The sequence below is a fragment of the Porites lutea genome, chromosome 6 (assembly GCF_958299795.1).
Source record: "Porites lutea chromosome 6, jaPorLute2.1, whole genome shotgun sequence".
Classification (NCBI taxonomy): Eukaryota; Metazoa; Cnidaria; class Anthozoa; order Scleractinia; family Poritidae; genus Porites; species Porites lutea.
Window position 1 is genome coordinate 28,474,355 of NC_133206.1, and position 24,989 is coordinate 28,499,343.

A 24,989-nucleotide genomic window follows, 5' to 3' on the forward strand; every position below is an offset into this window, starting at 1 on the left:
GGAAGCCAAGAAAAGTGGCTCACAGACCTTCAAGTTGGAAATGTAACTGATACAGATTAAAAAAAAACCATATACAATCGCCTTCAACCGTACAGCATCTACTAAATTAAGAACCTTCCATTTTAAGTTCTTACATCGGAGGATTGCCACTAACGACTTTTGTTACAGAAAATTAACCTTAAGCAATCTGATAAATGTTGTTTTTGCCAACGAGAAATAGGGACTATTTCTCATCTATTTCTGAGATGTTCTGCAACAAAATTCTTTATGGAACGATGTTAAACAATTTTTATTTCAAAAAGGCCTCAAGAGCAATGCTGCATTAACTAATCTTCATCTGATGGGGCTGTCTCAAATTGAAACCTCTACAGTCATCGACCTCGTTCTTCTTCTTGGGAGATATTACATCTAATCACGCAAATTAGCTGGAGCGTCTCTTTGCATCTCTCTCTTTAAGAGTAAGCTAAATTCCGTCCCTGAGATCGAACGACAAGTTACACTTCGCTGTAATTCTTCGCCCGCCTTTTCAAACAAATGGAAACTTTTCCTTATTTCAATTTGTTGGCTTGCACCTGTTACCCTCTAGCTGATCGCTTTGTTAGCTATACGTCCCCCATCCATCCACCCATTCCTCTTTTCCTTTTTTGAGAAAACAAAACTATGTAAGTAGCTCGGGGAATTCATGCCTATAAATGAAACTCTTTAACTATATACTACGCTATGTATCTTGAAAGTTAATGAAAAATCTGAATGTGCACAAGCATTGTACTGTTCTTGACGTACTGCCTTTCACTAATCCGCGCAATGGCAGCGAATTCCGCATAGCCGTGTACTTGCTGGTTACAAGTCGTTGAGGGCCTTTGGAAAGCCACGTAAGGGTTTACTTCCAACGATCTGCTGATATGGTGACGAATCTCGGTGGCGTCAGACTGATCCACGATGGTAAACTCAACCTTCCTCAGTTTAAAGGGCCAATCCAAGACAGCATCGTAATCTCCCTGCATCATCTGCACATACAAAGCAAGGTGTTGTCCCACGCCCCTGTCTACACCGTTAAGATGCATCCTCATGCAGAATTTGTACCCATACAGACTGGTGTAGAAGGCAGGACTGTGTAATGCAGTCATCACTCCATCGATAGCGTTCTGCCGACACTGTCGATAGTTTTCAATCCTCCAGATGTAAGAACCGTTACAGACGCGCCCTTCGAACTCCAACAACTTGGCTTCATAGCGGTTCAACCTGAGAAATAATAAATACGATTTCTTATGTTAAAGCCACGTGGCATATTAACAACGACGATAGCTAAGGCCACCCTCCTTTTCTCCATATAAACTCTTTTGCTCTCACTGCCAGGTCAACTCGGTCAAGTTGAGACAATCAAAGCATGCGCTAGTGTTGTTTTAGTCAATCAGATTGCGTGCAGTGCATGCACGAGTGCTGTTGGCTCGGGTAGAGAGAGCAACTTTATTTTTTCATAAGAACGCTTGTTAAAGTTGACTCAGTTGAGAGGTAACCCTTTTACCTGGGACATGTTTTCTTTATATATATGGCGCCTTAAAAGACAAGTGTAAAAAGAGTCATTGTGCCAAATAGATTCCCTAGTGTGTTCACAAGTGCTCCCTGACTTCAAAACTCGATCAAACGAACCTGAGATGATTCTCAAATTGGAACCCATATTCTCATTACGATAGCTATTCAAATCGCTGAATTAAGAAAACGTCTGGGTTCCTTTTTGAATGCGATCTTGAAAAGTGAGGGGGTGAGGGCAGTTGAGCTTTAACCGTGCATTTTAGTTCCTTTTTCGGTGATGGTGGTGGGGAAGGGGAGGGGGTGAAACCGCGCCTTTGTTAGGCGAAAAAACGGAGCAAAAAAGTTGAGCATTTAACATGATGTACAAAACACTGGCCCTTATCTTCAAGTTATTTGTAACTGACATCTCAGTATATTAAAGAAAAAAACCCATAAAATTGCGCGAAACGGTTGACAAAATGTCAATCAGCAGAATTTTAAATAGGTTAAAAGCACCATTTTCTTAAAGGTGCCTTTTTCGCGCTTTCGATAAAATCGCTTTGAACCGCAGAGAGGTACTTTTTCGTGCCTTTGATAGGAACGTTTCTAAGCGCAAAACAGGACCATTTTCCCCACTTTTGATGATTTGCTTGCTTTAAAACTTCATTGGTAAAGTGAGAAATGGATGTATAGTAGACAGTTTATATAGCATGAAAGTATAACGTGACTAGTCTGATCTAACTGGAAATTTAAAAAATTATTGTCGTTTTACGGTTATAAAACATGACAGGGTCAGCTTTTGGGGTAGCGAATAAAATTTTTGTTTTTGTCTGATATTGCACTAAAAGCCATTCGGACAATCCAGGTAAATATGTTTCTATTTGACAGGGCGATCTACAAAGAACAAGTCCTTTCTTGTAAGGAGTGTGAATTTTTGAGAGAAAGCACTTATTAAACGGGTCATTTTGAAGAAGGCATTGAAAAAAGCGCCATAAGATAGCTTCATAGACATTCACATTCAATCGATACACACAGAGACGTGCAGAAAGATTTGCAATCACGTTTTGAAAAAGAAAACACTTGACTTCACGTTAACTTGAAGAAAAAAAGGAACTAATCATAGCATTGGATTTTTTTTCTGTTTTTTTAGGCTTGAATAGCGGACTAATGTCTTCACGCAATAACATTGTTTTCAGTATAAGTCAGTTTGAAAGATTTTTTGTTTTGAAATGACCCACCCTCCCCTCATTAATTATATACGGTGCCCCATCGTAGGGGGGACGGGAAACGTGATACGTCCGCCATTTTGTCTTTTTGCTGCATAGACGCCTCACATTTTTAAATTGGGCGCCACAGGTAGCCCAATAATAAGCCAGTCTTAATTTAGGAACAAAAAGGTAGATTAAGGGCACTGGGGTAGGACAGGTTGGTACCTCAGCCTACTTCGGGAAGATGGACGTTCCCGCCCACCAGAGTCTGGGGTTATGCCTTTGGCAAGCATCAGCAACTCCTTAGCCACCCAGTCTGGGTTACGGTGAAGGCATTGGCAGCAGGATGTTGGTTTAGGCACGTGCAGAATCAAAAGTAAGTGCTTCCTGGATTGTGTCTAGCGGGTGTTTTGCAAAGACAATGGAAAAGACCCATTATCCTGGTAAGTTGGAAACTACGACTATTTATGGCGTAGCGACCTCCAAGTTATTTAGCAATGAAGAACGTCAAATGTAATAGACGAAAAGGAGATGAAAAAAAAGGGTACAAAAGGGTACAAAAAGAGGCTGAAACTAGTGTTGAAATCAAAATTGAATACAAAGAATAAGGTTATAGCGATCAACATTTAGCAATTGTCAGTGCTGAGGTATGGAGAAGGTATAATAACATGGGCAAAGGAAGAACTGAAAACGTTAGATAGAATGAATAGAAATGTGTTGACAATGAATGGTGCTTTCCATTCAAAGAGCAATGTTGATAGGTTGTATTTATCAAGGGGGATGGTGGTCGGAAATTAATAAGCTGTGAGGGGCGTGTGGCAGCTGAGGAAAACAGTTTGGGGTGGTATGTGAGGAATTCTGTGGACGTTCTACCGCAAGGGGTAAGGTACTGGTGTAATTAAAAGTGAGGAAACTGTCAGTAAAGATGAATTCAAGACATCCTAGAACAATACGAAACGCAACAGTTGGAAGAAAAAAGGCTGCATGGTCAATTTTAAGAGAAATACCCGAAACGACACATGCAAGAGCAATTTCGAGCTGGTTACGAAAAGCAGACTTGAAGATCCAAACAAAAGCACTTATTTGTGCAGCCCAGGAGCAGGCTCTCAGGACCAACTATGAATCAGCTATGCGCAGCGGTTCTCGTTTTCATTAATGTACAGCAATACCCAATTTCGCACAAAACATAGTCTTAATTCGGGATTAAAACAGTAGATTGTTGATACGGTTGCACTGAAGCATTCAAAATAGCTCATGCACGTTAAACGCGCCTATGTTAATAGCTAATGTTAGCATTCTTAATTTCATAGTTAACCTTATTCTTAATATACCGATAATGAAACATAAGCTTCTTTAGGTCTGGGGTAATTGGGGGGGGGGGGGGGGGGGGGGAGGCAACATTTCCAACTCTACTTCGTTTAAAAGGGGCATGATAATCTACAATGCCTAAGAACATGTGTTGCCATTTAATACAAGAAATGTCGGGGTTGTCCTCCAGTTCAACCAGATGCCAGGGTTTTGTATTTGCCGTATTATTACATGTATACCTTCGTTTAATGTTTTGAGCAGTTATTTTTTTGTTTCACTCAATTTGGGAGCAGGTCTCTCTGTTTGAACTTTGGTAATTTTTTTGACACAGCTCTTTTAAGCGGTCATTTTCTACAGACCCTAAGGTGGTGACCCATAAAACGGGTTATTGTTCTGTCAGTGCGTTTCGTGACACCTACCTCATTGTGAGCTCTTGTATCGATCTTTCCTGCCTCATACGACTCTCCTCCAGTCGACCATCTTGATTGTGAACTATTTGCCTCTGCTCATTTCTCTCTCCCAGGTGGTTGTAGGCAGTCTGTTCTTGAGGGCGCGCTTCCAAACCACCTCGAGTGCGTCTTGGAGCAGTTCGTTGAGTCTGTGGTTCTGTTTCACGGGACGTAGATAAAGCAACAATTTTCTTTGACATATCAGTCAGGTGACCAGTCAACTGCTCCATAACGTGTTGGTTAACATTGGCTCGCAAACCCTAACATAAGAAAGAAACAAGAAGGTTTGGAATAAAATTCTCAAACTCACTGATACTTCAAAATCCAAAGACAAATGTAAGTCGTGCACTGCGACGGATGTCTGTTGCAATACTTTTTGTTTTTGCACCAACAATTTCTCCTTCGAAATTATTTTAAAAGAGAAAATATCTCAAACACTCAAAACATCACAATCTTTAACACCTCAAAGTTCGTCAAAAAAATACGCCGCCGTGGATTCTTATAACGCAAGGCTCTTATAACAGCTGAATTACGATACAATGCAGTAATCAAAACTTGCCTGGACCGTAAATTGTACAAGGAAGAAACAAATCACACATCATCAACATCACTGTCATTTTTTTGGTGCTAAGTTGTCCCTCTCGATTCTACAAGCATCAATTCTTGTTCTCTCATCTTTTGCAGTTTTCAATACAGGTGTATACCTCAGGCAAGTGGGATCCACGTGTAATCTTCTGTTTTTAGATTATGAGGTGGACAAGCAGAAAGGACAAAGAGGGGCTTTTGAGGCACAGTAGTTTTCCCACTTGTCTCCCTTGGCTTGTTCTTGTCACCACTCAATTTTTTTTTCAATTTTAGATATAATGATATAAACTTAAGTGGAAGTAAATAGATTGATTAAATTAAACAAAGAGGAATTTTGTTTCGTTTTTTTTTTAAAAAAATATTTTTTCTTCTACAGAGATCAATAATATTGAATATTATCATCATCATTATTACCATTATTATGATAACTTAAATAACAATAGAATACATGTAATAAAGTGTCCATTCAATCTTTTCACTCCTCAACTAAGTTATGGCAGGATAATTTGTTGGTTACTATACCTTTCCGAGTCTGTGGACAAACTTTTATAGTGTTACAATTCAAATGAAAACTCGCTGGCAGACCTTTTGTATGGTACTATGTATTTCTTTGGATTTTAAAAAAAGGAATTTGAATGTTTTGGTCACTGTGGGGTCTATTAGCAGTGAAAGGTTTAACAATAACCACAGTATTTTTTCTTGATCATAAACAGCTGTCATACCTTGTATTTGCATCCAACAATGTGAAAAGGGCATTTGATTTCTGTGTTAGGACACTCTTTCTCAAAATGTTCCTCAATCTGGAAAATGAAGGAAACAGATAATAAAGCTTAATTATTTGTCTTTTTCAAAGCACCTCAGTCGCAAATACACTGAACGCCACTGCAAATGGGGTGGCAATATGTACCATGCGCCCGAGTTTCAGCCTTTGTCTTTTAAATTTCAGCACTGTAAATGTCGAAATTACACCGACACGAGTGGGCTATCCAGGCAAATGTAAAGTCAAATGTTTAATTGCTGTTTTTAGTTTGTTCATTTCATTTTTTGGCTGGTCCGCAGCGATGGTCCGTAGGGGTAGCCTGTTGACCAGTCCATAAGGTAGTTAATGGGCTTGTCTGTTTGCGCCAGTTAAACAGGGGAAATCGGCCAGTGTAACTGTTGCCCCCCATGCAGACGTTTTTTAGCGTTTCATCACATGTTCCTTCCTTCTGAAGAATTCAGTGTATGACCAACCAAAAGAAGGTTTGCGTGGGAGGCTAGTGTAACCGAGAAAACAAAGCGAAAGTACTAGTGATTGAAGAGCAAGTAGGAAAAGGATGCCAGTGAAGTGAGAAACAACCTCAAAATAAGTTGCGTTGAAACACATTTTATTATTACGAAACAAATTGTCACAATTATTTGAATGTGTCGGAACAATCTCTTTTAATTTTTGAGCTGTTTTGATAATAATAACTTTATTCAACAATTATTACGGTTCGAAAACATGTCCTTGCTAATATAGACTGATTGGCAGAAAATGAGTCAAAATGCAGTCAGAGACAGCCCAGCAACTGGAATACCTTAATCTCCTAACCTAATCACGATAAAGAACATCACGTTGAAAAGAACATTTGACATTTTTTTAACTTTCCACTGAAGTAGGGCTGCATCATGATTTTCTCCTACGCGTTTCTTGTGACTGGCGCACACTTCATCAGGGAGTTTGCAATACAGCTAAGAGACCCTGTCTATTTATACGTAAAAACGAACTGAATTTTACATCAGTTGAACTCAAAACACCCACGGATTCGCGTATAGAAACTGCAAACCTCGTAGTTATAGGTCTAGGAAACAAGCGGAGAAATATTTTGGAAGTCGCGACATACACATTTGTAATGTTTTGGGGCTCACAGTTTTAGCTTAGTACTACTAGCAATAAAGGTTTTTATATAGGTCTCTAAATTTCGAGTCTTTAATTTGGCGGGCCCTTTATTTCGAGGGACTTTAATTTCGCGAAAATTAAGTCTCGCAAAAATAAGTGATAACATGGTAGTGCAGCCCTGCTAGTTAGCTAGGGTTAAGCACTTCAAGTGATAATCAGCAATTCCTGTCTCCGAATAAACAAGTGACACATTATCATCACCGTTATCAGTATCACAGTCATCATCATCATACTCTTCTTCCTACTACGAGCAGTCTCTCTTTCTCTCGCGCGTTTTGCTCGACGGACTAAGAAAAAGAGAGGTTACTCGTAGTCTATCCCACTCTACACAGCAATAAAACAGGCAAAAAAACCATGCATAGTTGCAAACTAAGTTGAATTGTGTTGTTACCCATTTTACCACCAACGAATCGAACCTGCCTTCCACCAAACAGGTTGCTGCAGGTTGCGAAAAGTTGTTGCAGAAAGTAGAGTAATTCCTTTTTGCAACACAATTTGTACATGTCGTGCACATTGGCTTGTTGCAACAAGTATCGTAGCTCCCATGTATGGCGCGACTCCCACGTCATTTTATCCAATCAGAAGGCAGTATTTGCGCAACTTGCAACAGCCCGATTTGCTGCAAGAAAGGTTTGAACGTGGGTGGTAAAACGCGCAACTTTGCTTTTCAAGTCTTTTTGCAGCAATGTTGCAAAACAAGTTGCATGTTTTTCTTGCTCATTTTAACAAAGCTTTCAACACGATGTGAGATGTGGGTAAACATCAAAGTTGAGCGACGGAGGTTCAACTTAATGCAAGTATGCCAGTTGTAGTTTATACGTCTGTTTGAAAGTAAAAATTGCATGGCAGTGTACAAGTGTTAGGAATGACTGAAAGAAACAGATCAAGCATTACATACACAGCTCAAGTTTTAGTAAAAGCAGTTGTTTATGATAAGCAGGAATTGGAGCAAGTAGGAAAAGAAACCAGACATACCAAATCACTATAATTTCATTACTATAGTGAAGTTTAGTTCATTCTTTTGCAATTCTCTTCGGAAAATTGAACCATAAAACCTGTTCAATCTATCTATTTTTACTCATTAAGTATTTCAAGCATTTCAAGAAACTCCTCATGACAATAAAAGTGAATTACCATGTCTCTTGGTATGTTTTCTTGTCCACATTTGTCACAGGTCTGTGGAAATTTTAGGCAGCTGACTTCAAAATGTTCCTGAAGGAAGTAAAATAAAATGACGATAGATAAGACCTTTGAAAATATTGTGCAGTACATGAGGCTGCGCCGTACATGACCAAATTTTTTTCAACTTTTGTTTCAGGTCATTAATTAAATACAGTGCTTAAATAAACAAAATTAATAATATTTTAAAACTCTTGCTACATACGTACAAGTAATTTATCGGGGACTACAGTATAGCACAACCCTAAACAAAATTTTTCTAATTAAACAATCCATTTCATCATTAAGGCGATGTAAAGGGGAAATTGCTGTTATTAACCATTAAACTTTGAGAAACGTGAATAACAAACCTCTAGTCCATTCCACTTCACTTGCTCCTGACAGTATCTACATGGTGCAGTCCTGTTAGGACACTCTTCTTCTGAATGCTTTTTGAGGTCTTTCCTTTTGAGTATCCTTCCACACTCATTTGGGCAATCCAACTCAACAAAGTCGCACTCTATTTTTAAGTGCTCCTAGACAAGAAAAAAGAAAATTCCTGATGCACAAGCACTCAAATACCTAATGACATGAAGAAGGAATAAGTTACCACTGTGTAAGGTGAGAGAGGACTAGAATGGAAAGTACATTGCGAATATAGTGTGGAAATAAGACATCAGACACTGGCACTGTGTCTTGATTGGTGTTCACCTTAGAGAGTCAGTCAATTAAAGAGAATGAGTGAAGAATAGGGCGTTCCAATCAGTTGTGGACAATGGTAAAATCATGTAAAAAACATAACAAGTAAGTAGAAAATTATAAAATACATCAAATAGAGTGAAAATAGCCAAGATTTTCTTTAATACAAAAAATAATACTTAGCAGATGTCGATAAAAACAACATGAGTTGAAATTTTGACATTTGATTCGACACCAGAAAAAACTGTGGGTCGGGTTGGAAAACAAAACGAAATAAAACAAAACATGAGTCAAAAACGAGAAAGAGCTGACCGTTGTCAGTTGAGGACGGTACAAGGGTACCTAAGACAGCATGGCCCTGCGGCGGCGATTAATTTTGATCTTGACTACTGCAGGTCTCACAAAATCGTGAGGACAGAGTGTGATCAAGAGTGTACAAGTGATCATCAGTTACCAAAACAAGAATTCTTAACTAACACCTGATGCTGAACTAAGCTGCATTTTCAAGACCTCCATACCCAAGAAAAAAAAATATGAACGAACCATTTTGTTTTGAGTGGAATGAAGCCAAAAAATGACAAGATAACTGATCAGCATTCCCTCATTTTCCACGGCGAGAGATTCATGTTTTCTCATTTTTTTTGACTCGACTGACTTTTCTTTTTTTGTCATCTCAAATTTCAAATCTTCAACTTACTGTAAATCCTCAATTAATACCCCGGGAGGCTTATTTATTTCAAAGACATTTATGGGAGGTGGGGAGGAGGTTATTTAATTAGGCAAAGACGATGGTATCAGTTCTCCTAAAACAAATCGAATGCAAAGTGGAAAAGCTCAAGTACAATGGTTGGAGGTCATGCAGCCGAGGATCAAAAACAAATCCGAACTTCTAGCTGGTGAATTAACCATCCTGGATCAGTCCACATGCATGAATTAGAGTTGTGATTGATTAATACAGTTTATTATACATTCAAAATATGTCCCCAATTCTGATTGGCTAAAAGCACAAGCATAATTCACCATAACCAGTTACTGATAACCAGATTTGCAAGAATTTTCAGTTTAACAAGGAAATGACGTCAAAGATGCAGCCCTCTTCAGGGCGGAAAAACGTTCTGCGCAAGCTTCTGCGCATCCCTTATCGCAGGCTCAAGGCGGGCTTTTCTGTGTGTTGACTGTGTTTGTTTGTTGCTGGAGTTCTGAGTGAAATTCACGAGGTGCGAACGTTTGCTCCCTGTAAAGCATTTTTGTTTGACATGTTTGCTTTTATTCGTCGCATGAAAATTACTTTGGATTCAGAACAACCAATGTTAAAGGAAAAACGGATCATTCCGTCAGTCTGAGGTGGAATAAAAGGTTTTGAACTAATCTTAAGAGGCGAGTATTTTTCTGATTGTGCATCTGATTAATTTATGAGTTGATTTCGCCGGGTTCAATTAAAACCCGTTTGAATTCTGTTATTAGTAGTCACGGTTACTTTTTTTACATGCCCAGATTTATTACCTTTGCAGAACCAGCTTTATCTTTGTCTTCAGTCAAAGAATCAGATTGCTGTTATAACGCATCAGACTAAACAAACTTGTGCGCTTATTAAACTTTCTCGGAAATAGAAGGCCAGGAAGCTTACTCAAGATCATTTTTCTGTTGCTTAAGTAATAATAGTCAGAATTTTTTTCATTTTTCATTACATAGTTTTGTCTTCCAGTGCACTGTGAAAGTCACAGTCTGTTCTTTATAAGTATAACTTTCTGTACGCAATTTGTCCTTTTCACTCGCTGTGAAGTAGAGAACGACAACTGCGGGCAGTGACTTCAAAACAATTGACTCTTTTCCCGTAAACAATTGCTGCAGCTTGATTTGACTGAGGCGAGCAAAACAAACCCGTATGTGCAATTTTCTTTATTTTCTAATGATCGGCTGAGTTTAATTTGCTTAAACGAAGACCCTCGCATGGACCAGTCAAGCTTATTGAAAATAGCTACATGGTGAATCATGGCTTGGCTGCCAAGTTGCAACTGATCTTTTGCTTTCAAGATCTTAAGGTAGGTTCTTTTCGTACAGAAAATTCATTTCTTCATTGTCAGCAAAAAGTTTTTGAAATAGTGTAACTTTAACTTTGTTTGAAGGAAATCCTATTTACGCGTAGGTTTTTGATAGATGTTATGCGTGTTCAACTTGACAACACAAAGCAAAATTTATATATCTGCGCGAAACGAGCAAGTTTAAAAAACTATAGTTGCTTTTAAACCGATTTTTGGGAAGATTTTACTAAATAAAGGTTGACCTTTTTTCTGCCCACATATCAACGCAATAACTTCTACATTGAGGATTTTGTTTATATTTTAGTGATCTGTGAAACTACGAGTGTCCGATCGAGCGAGGGTTTTAAAATATCAGCTCGAGTGCGACAAAGTTCAGTGACTTCAAACACACTGTGGGCAAGCGTTATTTTTTTTGGGCAAATCACTGTCCAAAGATATGTTGTTTTTGTGTCCACAGTGGAGCTCCGGATCTTATATATCCAGGAACTTCCTTATATGAACACATTTTGTGAATGCATCTTGAAAAAAATCGGACCTACTCACGCACATTTCCAGTACAACGCAAAGAAATTAATGTCGTTAAAGTCCGTTTAACCATGAGGTATTCTTCGAGAAAATTAAGTAACGACAAGGTTATAACCACAGCTTGCAACTTTTGAAGACAAATTGCCTGTTCTTTCCAGGTTATGAGTTTAAACATTTTATTTTTAGGCAATAAAATATTTGAAATCCCGCCATTTTTTCAAACCCGACCAGGGGATCTGGGCAAAAAAGTTCACGCATGCTCAGTACGTTTTTCCGCCCTGAAGCAGCCCTCTACAGGTTAATGCACCATTAACCGAGAAGACCTGGGGACAAGGTTGAGTTGTTTTTGTTGTGAAAACTAAAATGGCGGACACTTCACTCATTTCAAGAGTAAGAACTACAGCTGGAACTAAGTGAAATAATGGCTAAAAACATAGCAAAAACAGCAAGAAGACAACTTGGAGGGCGACATCTGCTATTTGGAGAATATTTACGGAGCTGGACAAATCTAAACGTACACTATCGAAGATAAACTTAACATCGATGTAGGTAAGCATGTTTTAGCTATGTTTTTAAACTAGGAATTATTTTGAATGAATAATAAAGCAATTAATGAATTTGGCTTTCGTAGGATATGAAGAATTAAGCAGATCTCGGACGGTGTTATCCACCAAGGTCAAAGGCTAAGGTGGATATTAAACACCCTCCTCGATCTGCTTAATTCTTCATATCCTACTCAGCCTCATTCATTAATTGCTAAATATCATTTATTAGTGAAGAATAATAAGGGGGAGGGGAAGGGGGGCTTAAAAGAGAGGGGAGGGCTTATGAACTTTCCTCCCCTGAAAAGGGAGGGCTTATTAGAGACAATTAAGGGGCTTATTTGGGAGGTGTGTGTGTTGGGGGGGGGGGGGGGGGGGGCTTAATAATAACAGTATTTATTTATACACAATTAAAAGTACAGCAGAGCTCATTTTGTGGTTGTGCCAAGACTAAAAACATTATCAAAATCGTTAAAGCAATCAATAAGGGAACGCGTCCAAATATCGGCATCGGGTCACGCCGATGCCGATCAATCGGGTGCCGATTTTTTCCGATTCCGTTTTCAGTCGGTACCGATATTATCGGTACCGATTGAAACGGAATCGGCACCGTTCAAAATTCTTCATCGGGCCAATTAACAGAATTCATGAAATCTTGACTTATATCTGTCAGCGTTTGTCAAAGGGTTGAAATCGTCGGTCACGCTACGTTACTGACAAAAATTATATAGGGCAATGTTTATGTCAACAAAAGCAAAGCGTGAATGATTGAGTTTTCAATGCACAAACAGGCTGGGTAAGACCAAGTGTTTATCGCCGTATTGTATCTTGTCTTTCTGAAATGTGTATTGTTTCAAAAAAAATTAGCGACAAATGCCTTCATCGAAGAGTTCTTATGGAAGACAATACCAGACAAGATGAAGAATTTTTGTATCGAGCATCTTTAAGCGAAAGATAGCGCGCTGAATGCATTTACGACCTTAGAATCCAAAACGCGTGATTGAAGAATCCTTGCTGGAGGAATTTTAAAATCGTTTAGCCAAGAAAATAGGGGACAGAATACTGTCAGATCAGGCATTCATGACATTGCGTGTACAGGAGCCAACTTGAACCGGCTAGAATCAGGCAAGTTGTTTATTTGCTTGTAAACTTCTCTCGTCGAGTCAAACTCACTGGATCTTTCATTGTTATGTTGATTGCACATTCCGTTGACGCTCCGAATTTTTTAAAAGAAACAACTAATTTTTCGCTCTTTTCTGAAACGAGATAAAACAAAGCTTTCTATAAAATGTATTAACTCGAGTTAAAGAAAGGAAAGAAAACTGCTTTTAAAGATCCGGCTTGCGACATGCGATACGTATTGGATACGTAGGCAGAAGCAACTTGAAAACGCCGTTCCCTATATTTTCAGCTCATCAGAAGTGAATTGAATTATGATAAACTTTTAATTGCAAGTGAAACAAAATACAAAATACAAAACTAGCTTGAAAGCAATGTTTATAAGTTATAGTTATACAGGTGACAACTACAAGTTTGAATAAGCTTTGTAAATAAACAGCAAGTTAGTACACTTATTTTATATATAATCTATTATAAGAATGTTGTTTTACCGGCCTACGCTGAATATTCTTATTGTTCTGTCGGTTTTCAGTTGAAAATATTCTTGAATTATTCTTAGTTATAAATTTTATTTACAGCTTATGCTTGGCATTTCCGCTTTGGACTGTATTTGGCCGCTAGGCAGTCACGAATTTTTATGAGAGGTTTCGAAATATGACTCGCTCTACATTTTGTTAGAACAGCGTGGAAAAGTTTGTAAGCAATTACCGATCGGCTGACAGAAAACAAATCGTCGAACAGCCTTGTAGACATCTTCGAACCAACTTATAAGTCGAAAAAACATCTACTGAAGTATTGTTATAATTATTTTACTATTGAGAACAAAGCAAGTTTTAAAGACTGTTTTGTTGAGTGAAATGACTCTTTCATTATTTGGTTTCGTGACATGTTTGCAGAGTCACATATCCTTATCAGATGAATGTGATACCCCATTATCCACATCGGAATGTTTCTGGCTCCGATTGAATCGGCAAAGTTTTTATCATTATCGGAAACGGCAACTAGTGCCTACAGATAGGTACCGATTCCGATCAATCGCAAAATTAATCGGGTCCGTTTCCCATGATCGGGTTGCCTACCGATATTTGGACGCGTTCCCTAACACTATTTACAACAAAATTCAAGGCTTCAAAATATTTACTTAAACCTGGCTATGCTACAATTTGCCCTGGGATGTTAATTTTTGGTAGGTAGGCCTTTTGGATGTTGTCCTTACATAATACCCCCAAAAATCCCATAATCTCAAAAATTTAATTTTTTATGATGTCACACTTTAGGAGTCTATAACAGGTACAATTCTGTAGTTGTACTAGTTTTATCAAAACCCTGAGGGCATAACTTTTAATGAAATTTGAAGAATGATGAAGTGGATGCAAGACATACTATTCTAAGCTAATGTTATTGAAAACACAACATGCACACAAAATGCACACAAAATGCACACAAAATGAAAACAACAGGCACTACCTCTAACTGGCTCAAAGGCCCTTTCCATGGACAACTATATTGTTTCTTTTGTCGGCAATACACATCGTGAGACAAAACTTCTCTCTTAGCGAAGTTATCTGGAAAAAGCTATAATTTGAAAGTAAATAATAGTTAATTAATTAAAACAAAAAAGGTTATTGTTGTAGAACAAAAGAAAAAAGGAAACATTGGATTGTAAGGACTCTAAATACAGTTAATTAATAACTGAAGAAGTTTGTCCACACAGTGAGTAAAATTCCTTTTGTGTTCAAACTATAAATTAATATTAATATACGATATACATAAAAATGATTACTGTTTCGCTCATAGATGTACAAAAACAGTAAACAATTCTACTGTTAAAATAACAACTTCTTTGTATCAAACCATAATACCAGTGATATTTTGAGAATGCTATTATTTTTTCTGCAGACCAAACTATTTGAAGGAGCTGTAACGGAGGTTGATGCAGGGGTTTCAAAAAGCACAGATCGATGATCTACGAAAAACAAGTCCGCTTCTTTTTTCCCTGAAGGAAGAAGCAGCTAAGTTTGCAAATGTTCTAAACAAAAAATAATCATAAAATCTGACTGACGTGTTTTCTTAAAAGCTCACTGGTTTTATGTTATTCTTAAGTTATGTAAATACTGTATTTCCGAGTCAATTTTTCACCCGTTTCTTTATAGGTTTACCCAGAATTTGTTCACTTGCAAATGTACATAACTTCTAAAAATATGTGTCATAATTTATCCATTGCTAGTAGGAGTTGATTGTGTGGCTGATACATGTTAATTGAAACCTAAATGAAAGCTACATTCCTTTTGAATGAGAAATGCACTCTTTCATACTCAATATAGTACCCAGAATGCTGCAAATCACATAATAGGGCTTTGAAATTCTGAAATTTTCTGGAGTACAGTACAACTCACTCCCCACTAGAAGAAGGGGACGAATAGGTCCTTGTTGATACAGTTGGTTACTCTATTCAAACCTGCTGGCTACTTCAATTCTTATTGAGTACTGTACTGTTTAAAAACAAGCAGGAGTGTATTATCAGGTTTAAAAACTCGGGGCAAAGCCTCGAGATTTTAAACCTGATACAAGACTGCCAGTTTTTTCAACGGCTCCAAAATCTCTGATATACACCCTGACTGTAGATGAACTCATTTTTGCAAGTTAACATTTGGGGTTATTTTGTTCTAAAAATTGGACATCAAGTTTAGCTGTGTCTTTATCAGATATAAAGACACTCACTAAACATAAATTTCTTTTGTTTTTTCTTTATGAATTATTAATGAGTTTTTGAATGTGAATTTTGAGCAAAATGGGTAGAAATGTGCCCATTTGTGGTCACAACATTATCAGAGGGGTAGGGAGATAATGCCCAACAAATCAGAAGTTTATCCAATCATACTCTTCACAATAATAATAATATATAATATATAATAATAAATATAATACCTGTGACTCATGTAGTAGTTCATCATCAACAGGGCACTTTCGACCAGCATCCCTGGTTAAAGTTGAAAAGAAAGCATTAGCATCAATCAAACGAACCCCACTATTAATCACTTGTCATTGTTTCTTTTCCAAAAAGACTAATAAATTATTTAGTACAACTCGAGGTTGCTTGGAAACTAGATAAGAAATGAGTACAAGATAAATTCTTACGGAGCCTGTGTGCAGACAGACATAGGTTACACAGTAACTGTTGAGTGCCTTATGTTACATAGAATAGTCAGACTAAACCTAAACTGGAAAAAGATTATAACGCTACAGTTTATAAATCTTGAGTGAAAATTTCCAATAATGTCTAGGCAATAATGCTGCAATTTCAAGCAATCTTCCACAATCAAAGGCAATACCACGAGGCAAAGATCGAGATTTTTATATGCTGCGCGTTCTAGGCAACTCTTTCTAATTTTTTTGCTTAGTACGCCTGACTAGCATACTTAGAATTTAGTGAGTTCTTTCTTAGTTTATTTTGTGTATACTAGATTCTGAGTTAAGTGTGAAAAGGGCCTGTTTGTTTCCCCTTAAGTCACTGCATGTTTTCATTTATCACTTGTTTTTGTTACATGCTGTGCTCTGTGTTAAAGCCGAAAAAAAGCAATGCATGGATGCCAATAAAAATGGAGCATAGCGGTGTACTAAGGATGCCAACGTACAGTTGTACAAAGGCTGAATAGGGTGCCAGAAAACGTAGAACACAGCTGTACTGATAAATAACAAATGCTCTTGTCAGCAAGCTATGTATGTTTGTCAGCCCAACAATGCGTTCATCTCACAGTTGTAATTAAATACAAGCTAAAAAACTTAGTACGTTGTTCAGGCATACTAAGAAAAAATTAAAGAAAATTCATTCCTTAACTTGGCATGGTATAGAGATTTTTAGCGGGGGAATCCCGTTTTGTGGTGTATTTGGTTCAATGCACCACAAAACAGGATTTCCCCACTATAATATTTTCAGGTCCTACTTTACCGACAGTCGAGTATTCTTCAGGATATTTACTTTTTAATACGCGTGTATGAATACACAAAAATCAAGGGCCTCAATTTGGGGAAAATTACATCATTGCCAAAAAGCCAAAACATGATCAACTAGGCGCGTCACTTCAATCATTGCCGAAAATAAAGCGCATACTCGCCATGAGCTCATTTGCATGCAATGAAAGTCGTCACGATTCTTATCCCCAGTCTCCACAGTCTCGGCTAGGAATGCCTGGGACCATGAGACCCCTTCTCTGTACTAAATACAAAGAAAAGACCAAAGGGTGCCTCTGGCTAACTCATGGATTACCTAAGTATTTTAGAAATGAAAGCTGATAATCAACTTGCAATAGTCTACCGGTATTAGTATGTCAAAACATGGGTCATACAATGCAAAATCTCTCTCACAAGGCTAGGGCTTAGTTTGCCAGTTTATGTTAAGTTTGGGACACATTTTACGATAAAAACATATGAGAAGGTGCATGGACTTTTCTACAAGGCTATTCCATCATTTTAGGGAACATATGTGACAGTAGGTGCCTATATACATGTATGAGGCAAAATCCTCCTTGGAGAGCACTATTGTTTACTCATTGTACCATTGAGGTTCCTGTCTTAAAGACAGTGGCTCATCCCCAGTTCCCTGTCTAGTCATTTTTATTATTGTGATGCCTTCAATTAATTCTAATTTTTCCAGAAATCCCTCAAATGTTATATCTTCACCATTGTTCTTTTTCTCCAACTGATAATTTTTGCGTGTTTTATACTTAAATTGAGTCAAAAGATGTTCATTTACAGGTCTAGATGTACAGGAATCAATGCCTGTCACATCATACAAGATTATCTAACACATGTTTGGCCAAGTTTATAAGATGGATTACAGGTCTTCAGTATAAAAAATATCCTGCCTTTAATAGGTCCCTAAAACAATACCCATTCACGATGCCCGTGTTAAAAATAAGTAGGGGAAGTTGCAAAGTGGAAAGTGAAAAAATATCATTGTCATGATTGTCATTTGTGCACTTAATGTTCTGCATGACAAATCTCTTTAATTTCTTCCCTTATAGCAATTGTTTATACACAATGAATACAATAAAACCTCAAAGCCATTTGCTGAGATGCCCACCGGATAATGGCTTCAAAACTTGGTGCTAGATTTGAGTTAACTCCAAGAGAAATGAGTTTATCACTGGAAATTAATAATGTAAATAATTTACATAATTAATTTCCAGTGAAATAAATATCACATTTTTCATTCCCCTCAGGGCTTTTCTTGGATAATTAATAATACTGGTTGGGGGACTTACATGTAAGCCAGACTGCTTATCACACAGATAATAATTATTTCAGTGATAAATTATGAATGCCCTCTGATGTGAAAGTGAATTTTATTTTGAGACGAGCCACACCACCGGGAACAACATCCCTTTTTTCCCCAATAATATTCTTTACAAACAGTGTGTGGGTTCCTATGTTTCACACTATTTTAATGTGAACAAAGGTTTATCTGGTGGATTATATAGTTCCACTCCGAGACAGTTTGTAGGAGAACCAATGATTTATATCCATTGCCGTTGATTGAAAACGACAATTTTATTGGTTGAGAATCTACAGATGTTAGCAACAAGAGCTAACAGACAAGGACTCAACTCTCAATTAGAACTTCTGAGACTCTGTATGGGCATTTCCTATTATTTTGTCATTTCCTTTTTTGTCATGGTTGCTTAAGCCTGCTAGTAAGATTACCACACAACCGACAATTTGATTTGCGCCTGGGTTCTTCAAACGTTGGATAGCGCCATCCACTGGATAAATCACTATCCAATGGATAAAAATAATAATAAGTAACACTTAGATAGCACCAATTCCATAAAGTTCATTAGGACTTTACAATAAATATAATAAAAATATTGAGAAAAAAAATGAATAATTGAATCAGCAATAGAAAATTTAGAAAATTTTGTATGGTCTCTTAAGCCAGTCCAAAGAATGGATGCTGCAACTGAAAAGGCTCTGAGTCCATAACTTTTCAGGTGGTATTGCTCATGTGCTAAGTAGTTTTTTTTACCTGATCGGGCTGTGGTTTGGTATACACTGGTGAATTAAATGTTTAAGATAATCAGTAGCAGTGTCAAATATACATTTAAAAGTCATCAGTAGGATTTTATATTGGATCCTGAACTCAACAGGTAGCCAGTGCAGCTGTGTTAGCACAGGTTTAATTTGTTCCTGCTTGTTGGTATTTAACAAATAGATTTCACGTTGCAGTGCGTCTTCCCAGTAATACACCTATCAATGTCTTGCCTAAACGGGGCAAGGGTAGGCACACCCTGGGGCTATTGACATTTTTGAAACTACAGATGTCAATAATCCCCATCCAAGGACTAAACAGCAGAGACAAATATCACCTTCCACGGGAAGTTATTAGTAGTGAGGTAATATTAACTTTAATATTACAAAGCACAAAAATTGTGTTTAAAATTCCTTATAATAAGTAACAAATCCTCTCTGTAATTTAATATGGCAATTTCTGCCTGTGTACAATACCGTGCAATGTGCCATGGCCCTTAATACCGTAAACATTCCTCTCAGTGTCATCTCATCAGTAATGCCCACACAGAGATGGTGGTGTGAAAGTTCAGAAATTTGTCTTTCAAAAGAACTGTCTAGCATGACCATCCGAAGAAAAAGAGCAAATAACAGCCGTGCATACTATATGACAAATAAGCTAAATCTGCAAAAATTATAAAACTGTTTGACTTATGATGTCGCTCAGATGAGACCACAAATAACCCAGCAAACATCAGTGAGTTGGCATCTCTCATAGCAGGACATTACATGGCGATAATTCCGATATTGGACAAAAATCGATCGCTGTCGATAAAAATCAATACCAATTAATCAACAAATATCAGAAATCGATTAAAGTCAGTCACAAAATTTTGTGTGATTATTGATTCCTATTGACTTTTTGTGATAAAATTTGATTTTCATCAAAATCTATCAGAAGATAGAAAGGGATCAGATCGAAGGAGTTACATTGGACAACAAATGGCTGATCGCAGGCAAGTGTCAGTGCTGAACAAAAGAATCGCAGAGCAGTAGCAGGAAAAAACACAGGGCGAAGGCATGAAAGCGAGTACTACAAACCTGCAATAACAAGACAGCTCATTGTAAAGCAAGGCAAAAACAGTAGGTTTGATTCAATATAATTTTATCGCTGTTTATTGCCATTTTCGTTAAAAACCTTACAAGTACTTACACTTTCAATGCTAGCGCTCAAAAACGATCGAGTTAGTGCAAGTTAGAATTGCTTGTTGTCGATAAAAATTGATAAAAAGTCAATCGAAATCGATTACCTGTCCTCAGATCATTGTGATTATCGACTTTTATCGAGAAAATAACATAACTTGTCAGTCAACAATTACTGACAAGTTTCGAACACTATCGACTTATCAGCCGCCATTGTTTTGGTTTTCAACGCCGAGGCTTTTCGCTACTAGTGCGCTATAACATATGGCCTAGTAGTAGCTCAACCAATCAGAACGCAGCATTGATAATAGACTACTAGTGGACTCTCTGAAGAACGATAGTTGTTGATGATTCCAGCTGGAATAACAGTGTTTTGCTTTCGTCTCTAGATCCTCTAAACTGGTTATTATAAAAATCTTTCTCTGTTCTAGATACTGAACAAGGACCTGAAAAGTACAAAATGTCTTTAGAATGGACCACTAAGGTTTAGTTTTGTCGGCAAATTAATAAAATGCACGTGGTTTTCCGTTTGAAGGCAGAACTTCGATTCATTTCCGATATGTTCTTGGTAATAAGAGAAAGAAAACAAACACCATGTTATTTCATTTGTAAAAACAAACCAAAAACAGGCAAGTGGCATGTTTTCAGGTAGTATATTAAACCTTACCTTCTTTGTCTCCGTTTGCACAACGCCTTCTGATCACTCCCGCCATTTTAGAATGTGTGGAAAGTCGGTACAATATATGTCCCATACATGAAGTACCTATCACGCTCCGGGCTATTCTTTCTCCCAGTCCTTCTCTGCTGAAAATGCCAAAAAGCCGGACCCTGACGGGAGCCCTGGGTCAATAAAAGCTCAGCAGCCCCTGTCACGGGCGACGCTTCGATGTCAATACCCCTTGTATGCCCGCCCTCCCCCCCGTTGAGGCAAGACCTTGATAGGTGCATAATAGGTCTCAGATTGCGTCAAAATGTGGTAAAACAAAGAAGTGGCACATGTACCGCAGGCGAGTGTGTCACTGATATTTTTACCTCATTTTGACGTCTTCTGTGATCTAATTACTGAACAGACCCACAGCAACATAGAATCTATTTGTTTTATACAATGATCAGAAAAGAATTAGACCGATACACTTACGTGTAGCCTGGGATCAGGCTCCGCATTGGGGGAAATATGATAAAAAAATTGGCGTGGGCATAAAAAGTCTGATGAGGAGGGGAAAGGGTGGCCCTTTCCCGCTCCCCAGGCCACCGCTCGGCACTCTTCGCTCGCCGATATTTTTCCTATTTCACCCTGCTTTTTTGCCTTTTTTCCCCACTGCGGAGCGTGGTCCCGGGCTAACATACTTGCCGTGTACAGCTTGACTGTTCGAGGATTTGTGCTAGTTTAGGCATTTTTTAAGTCCCAAAAGTTACTTTTCGTCTCTGCTTCTTTTGGTTTCTTTATCTTACTTGTATATAGCTTTTCAACGCCCTTCAAGCCTTTTCAAGGCCTTTCAGGCAGAATAATGGTGAAAACATTTTGCAAAACTGCGAGTCTCTCGTAGCAATGACACACGATGGCAACTGTTGAAACTTTTCGGGCAAAACGCTCATAATTCGGGCAACAGCAGTTGAGAGAAAACTAAAAAAAATGGAAAAACGACTGTCATTCCAAAGTGTCAGGCTGAATGGACACATGCCAAATCAAGGTGTGTGGTGTCAATCAAGTGTTATGTAACAGATGATAGAAACTTGTCGATTACATTTCTTAATTCTTTCCCGCAATGTCCATTCTGAGTTTTGTACAGTACCGCAAATGATCCCCAACCGCAAATGATCCCGAGACCGCAATTGATCCCCAAAATGGACCTCAAACGATCCTCGACCGCAAGTGATCCCCAAAGTCGACCGCAAATGATCCCGAAAGAAAAATAGGAATGACTTGGACTCAAGTTAGTGGATCATCGTGTCGATTAATTATTATTACAATAAGTCAGATTAAAAGCTAAATTTTACTTCTCAAGTAAATATATGAATAAAAACTGAATGAAAAAATCATTCAAGCGTAAAAACGAAGTCAGTAGGCAACACGACTTTTACCTCACGCTAAAATACTGCTTGTTCCAATGACTTTTTTCCGGCTCTGGCAGGTAGATTATACCTCTGAAGAAAACGTTTTGACTGAACAAATGTGATTTTTGCCGCTTATTTCATACTGAGAGGTCATGACACGCATTTTCTGCGGTTATTCAGGAGCACCCAACGAGAATAAAGGTCAAAACCACTTAAACATAGCATTGTTAAACGTGTTTTAGTATTTAAACGGTAGATATAGGCATATTTTTATCCCCTAAAAATTTTTCATCTGTTCGGATTTCCTAGCTGAAAGTCTAGTGATCCGAAAAATATGGGGATCAAAACTTACCTTTTCGAAAATTCCAGTCAGAAAAAAGGCTCTCAAAAATTCTAGGTGACCTTTTTAGGGTAAAAATAGGTCAAAAATAGGCAGTCATGCCATTTTTTAGATGTTCGAAAATCCTAGGAGAGGCAGGCAAGCAAGAAATTTTACAACAAATGTCCCGAAAATTCTAGATCTCAAATCGTCTTCCGAACAGATATTTTCCGAAAATTGTCGTTGGGTGCCCCTGGTTATTGTTGTTTCTGGTCGGCATGATTTGCCCTTTGATGCAAGAGCATTTCCTTTGACCTCTTTTGAAATGCAGTGCTCTTCATTGCTGCTAAATAAGGGTTTTAGGTTGTTTAATTTTCTCCAAAGTGCCTCCTGGATCCGAATAATCATAAGCGACTTTCTTTTAGTACGTGAATGTGACGGTTTCCTACGATGTTTTGTCACGCGATAACTACATGAGCTGTTCATGAGCTGTAAGAAAGTTGCTATTTCGAAATAAATCGAAACCTGTGGACATTGATAAGTTCGGGGGCATTTTGACTTGTGTTTATGTTAAATCATGCCTTGTTCCGTAACGGGCACCTAAGTTACGAACAAATGTCTTGCTGTTTATCACGTAAAATTAACATTTCAGAGAAAAATCAAAATTAAATATTCTGGCTGATTAATTTCACACTTTCAAAAAGATCAGTAAAGTCAATAAAGCTCTTGTTTTGTAGAGGATGCCCGGCTTTGTATTCTTCGGTAGAAAAGTTGAGCTTCTAGCCGTTAAAATAATAGAGTTTTTTCTGCGTAACGTCCTGCCTGTCTTAAATTTTTCAAAAGACGAAACATTCTTGAAAAAAAATTGAAGCAATCGACAAAGGAAGAAGTATACGGCTAATACCATACCTTTTCAGATTTATTCAATTTTTTTTTCGCCTTGTATAAATTGACCTGAGATGTAGCGTCCTCCTTGCCTTTTTCTTTAAAAGGCGAAAGAAAAAGGTTTCTTTTTTATAATCAGTCCTTTTGTGTAATCAGTCCCATAAAATCCATTCCATTCCTCAAGTTTTCACGGGATCATTTGCGGTCGAGATTAGGGATCACTTGCGGTCGAGGATCATTTGCGGTCTATTTTGGGGATCATTTGCGGTCTCGGGGTCATTTGCGGTTGGGGATCATTTGCGGTACTGTACAGTTTGGATCTTTGGAAACTGTGTGAATGAATCCGATTTCTCATTTTGCGATGCTCTTGTACTTCAAGGAAAACCCTCAACACGCTTACAAGTGTAAGTCGGGGAAAACTAACGTCAATGTTGCTCCTCCACTATCAAAACCAGAGGGTTACAATCTTGTCAGCACCTTTCTCACCTCTCTAGATAGGATCCTAGCTGAAACTGAGAATCGATTCAGTGGAAATGACCAAGATGTTCTTTGTGCGTTGAGTGATATCACTCTTAGTTATTCACCTACCAGTCATAGCTCTGACCTCTTTGCCAAATACTATGATCTTGACAAGGAGCTACTCCAAGCGGACCAAGGCCTGTTCAGTCAATTCAAGACAGCACACGTAAAAAAAAAACAGCAAAAACAGCTGCAGAAGTAATTGAAGAGGTCATTGAAGTATTGCTTGAAAACAGTCTTTTGGAAATGACCTCAGAGTTCTACAAGGTCGCATCTATTCTGGCCGTCATCCCTACAACATCATGATGAGCGGAGCGCTTATTAAGTCAAACAAATATTCCACTCGCGCTTGGTGGAGATGGGATGATTAAGCCAACGAGGCGCGTATCTAACATCTCATATCCAACGCGCACTCGTGGAATAATTGTAAAATAGCCTGGCCGCTGAGTTTTGAACGCTTTGGACTTTTGGTATCAGTTGATTAGGAACACCATAAAGAAGTGAATTGCAAAAATCAACTTTTGAGGTCACGAGTAAATAGATCAAGGTCTCTGCTGCTTGTGCTGGCAAATGCTTTCGTGTATATATGTTACTTAAATTAAAAAAGGCAGATTGACTGGCCGTAAAGTTTTCTTTTTCGGGGAGCAACAACTCACCTTATTGAACGTAAAATGCAGCCTTTACAGAATCTGTGTCCGCAGGTAGTCTGTACCGGTTCTCGCAGCCCCAAAAGACAAATAGGACATTTGTATTTGCTCTCCAAAGGCGGATCAAAGTATTTGTCATATCCCTCAGATGACGAGGAATCACTTCTTGAAAATGCACTCACTGTACTCGGTTCAAGCAATGCTTCTCGAAAAAGCAATGATTGTTCCGTGCGACCAAAAGAGCGAGTCATTCTTCTTTGTTTCTTTATAATCCTCACAGGCGGCAT

The 24,989-nt window shown here is 38.1% G+C and overlaps 1 protein-coding gene across 1 annotated transcript; it reads right to left on the reverse strand.

Annotated features, from left to right (window-relative positions):
* Positions 1 to 24,989, reverse strand: LOC140942123 (TNF receptor-associated factor 6-like). The gene is made up of 8 exons (XM_073391101.1): positions 24,712 to 24,989; positions 15,997 to 16,048; positions 14,536 to 14,643; positions 8,513 to 8,677; positions 8,118 to 8,195; positions 5,785 to 5,862; positions 4,448 to 4,737; positions 1 to 1,242 (listed from the first exon to the last, which is right to left on the reverse strand). The coding sequence occupies exons 1-8, from the start codon at positions 24,987 to 24,989 to the stop codon at positions 735 to 737; spliced, it is 1,557 nt and encodes a 518-aa protein (XP_073247202.1). The 3' UTR covers positions 1 to 734.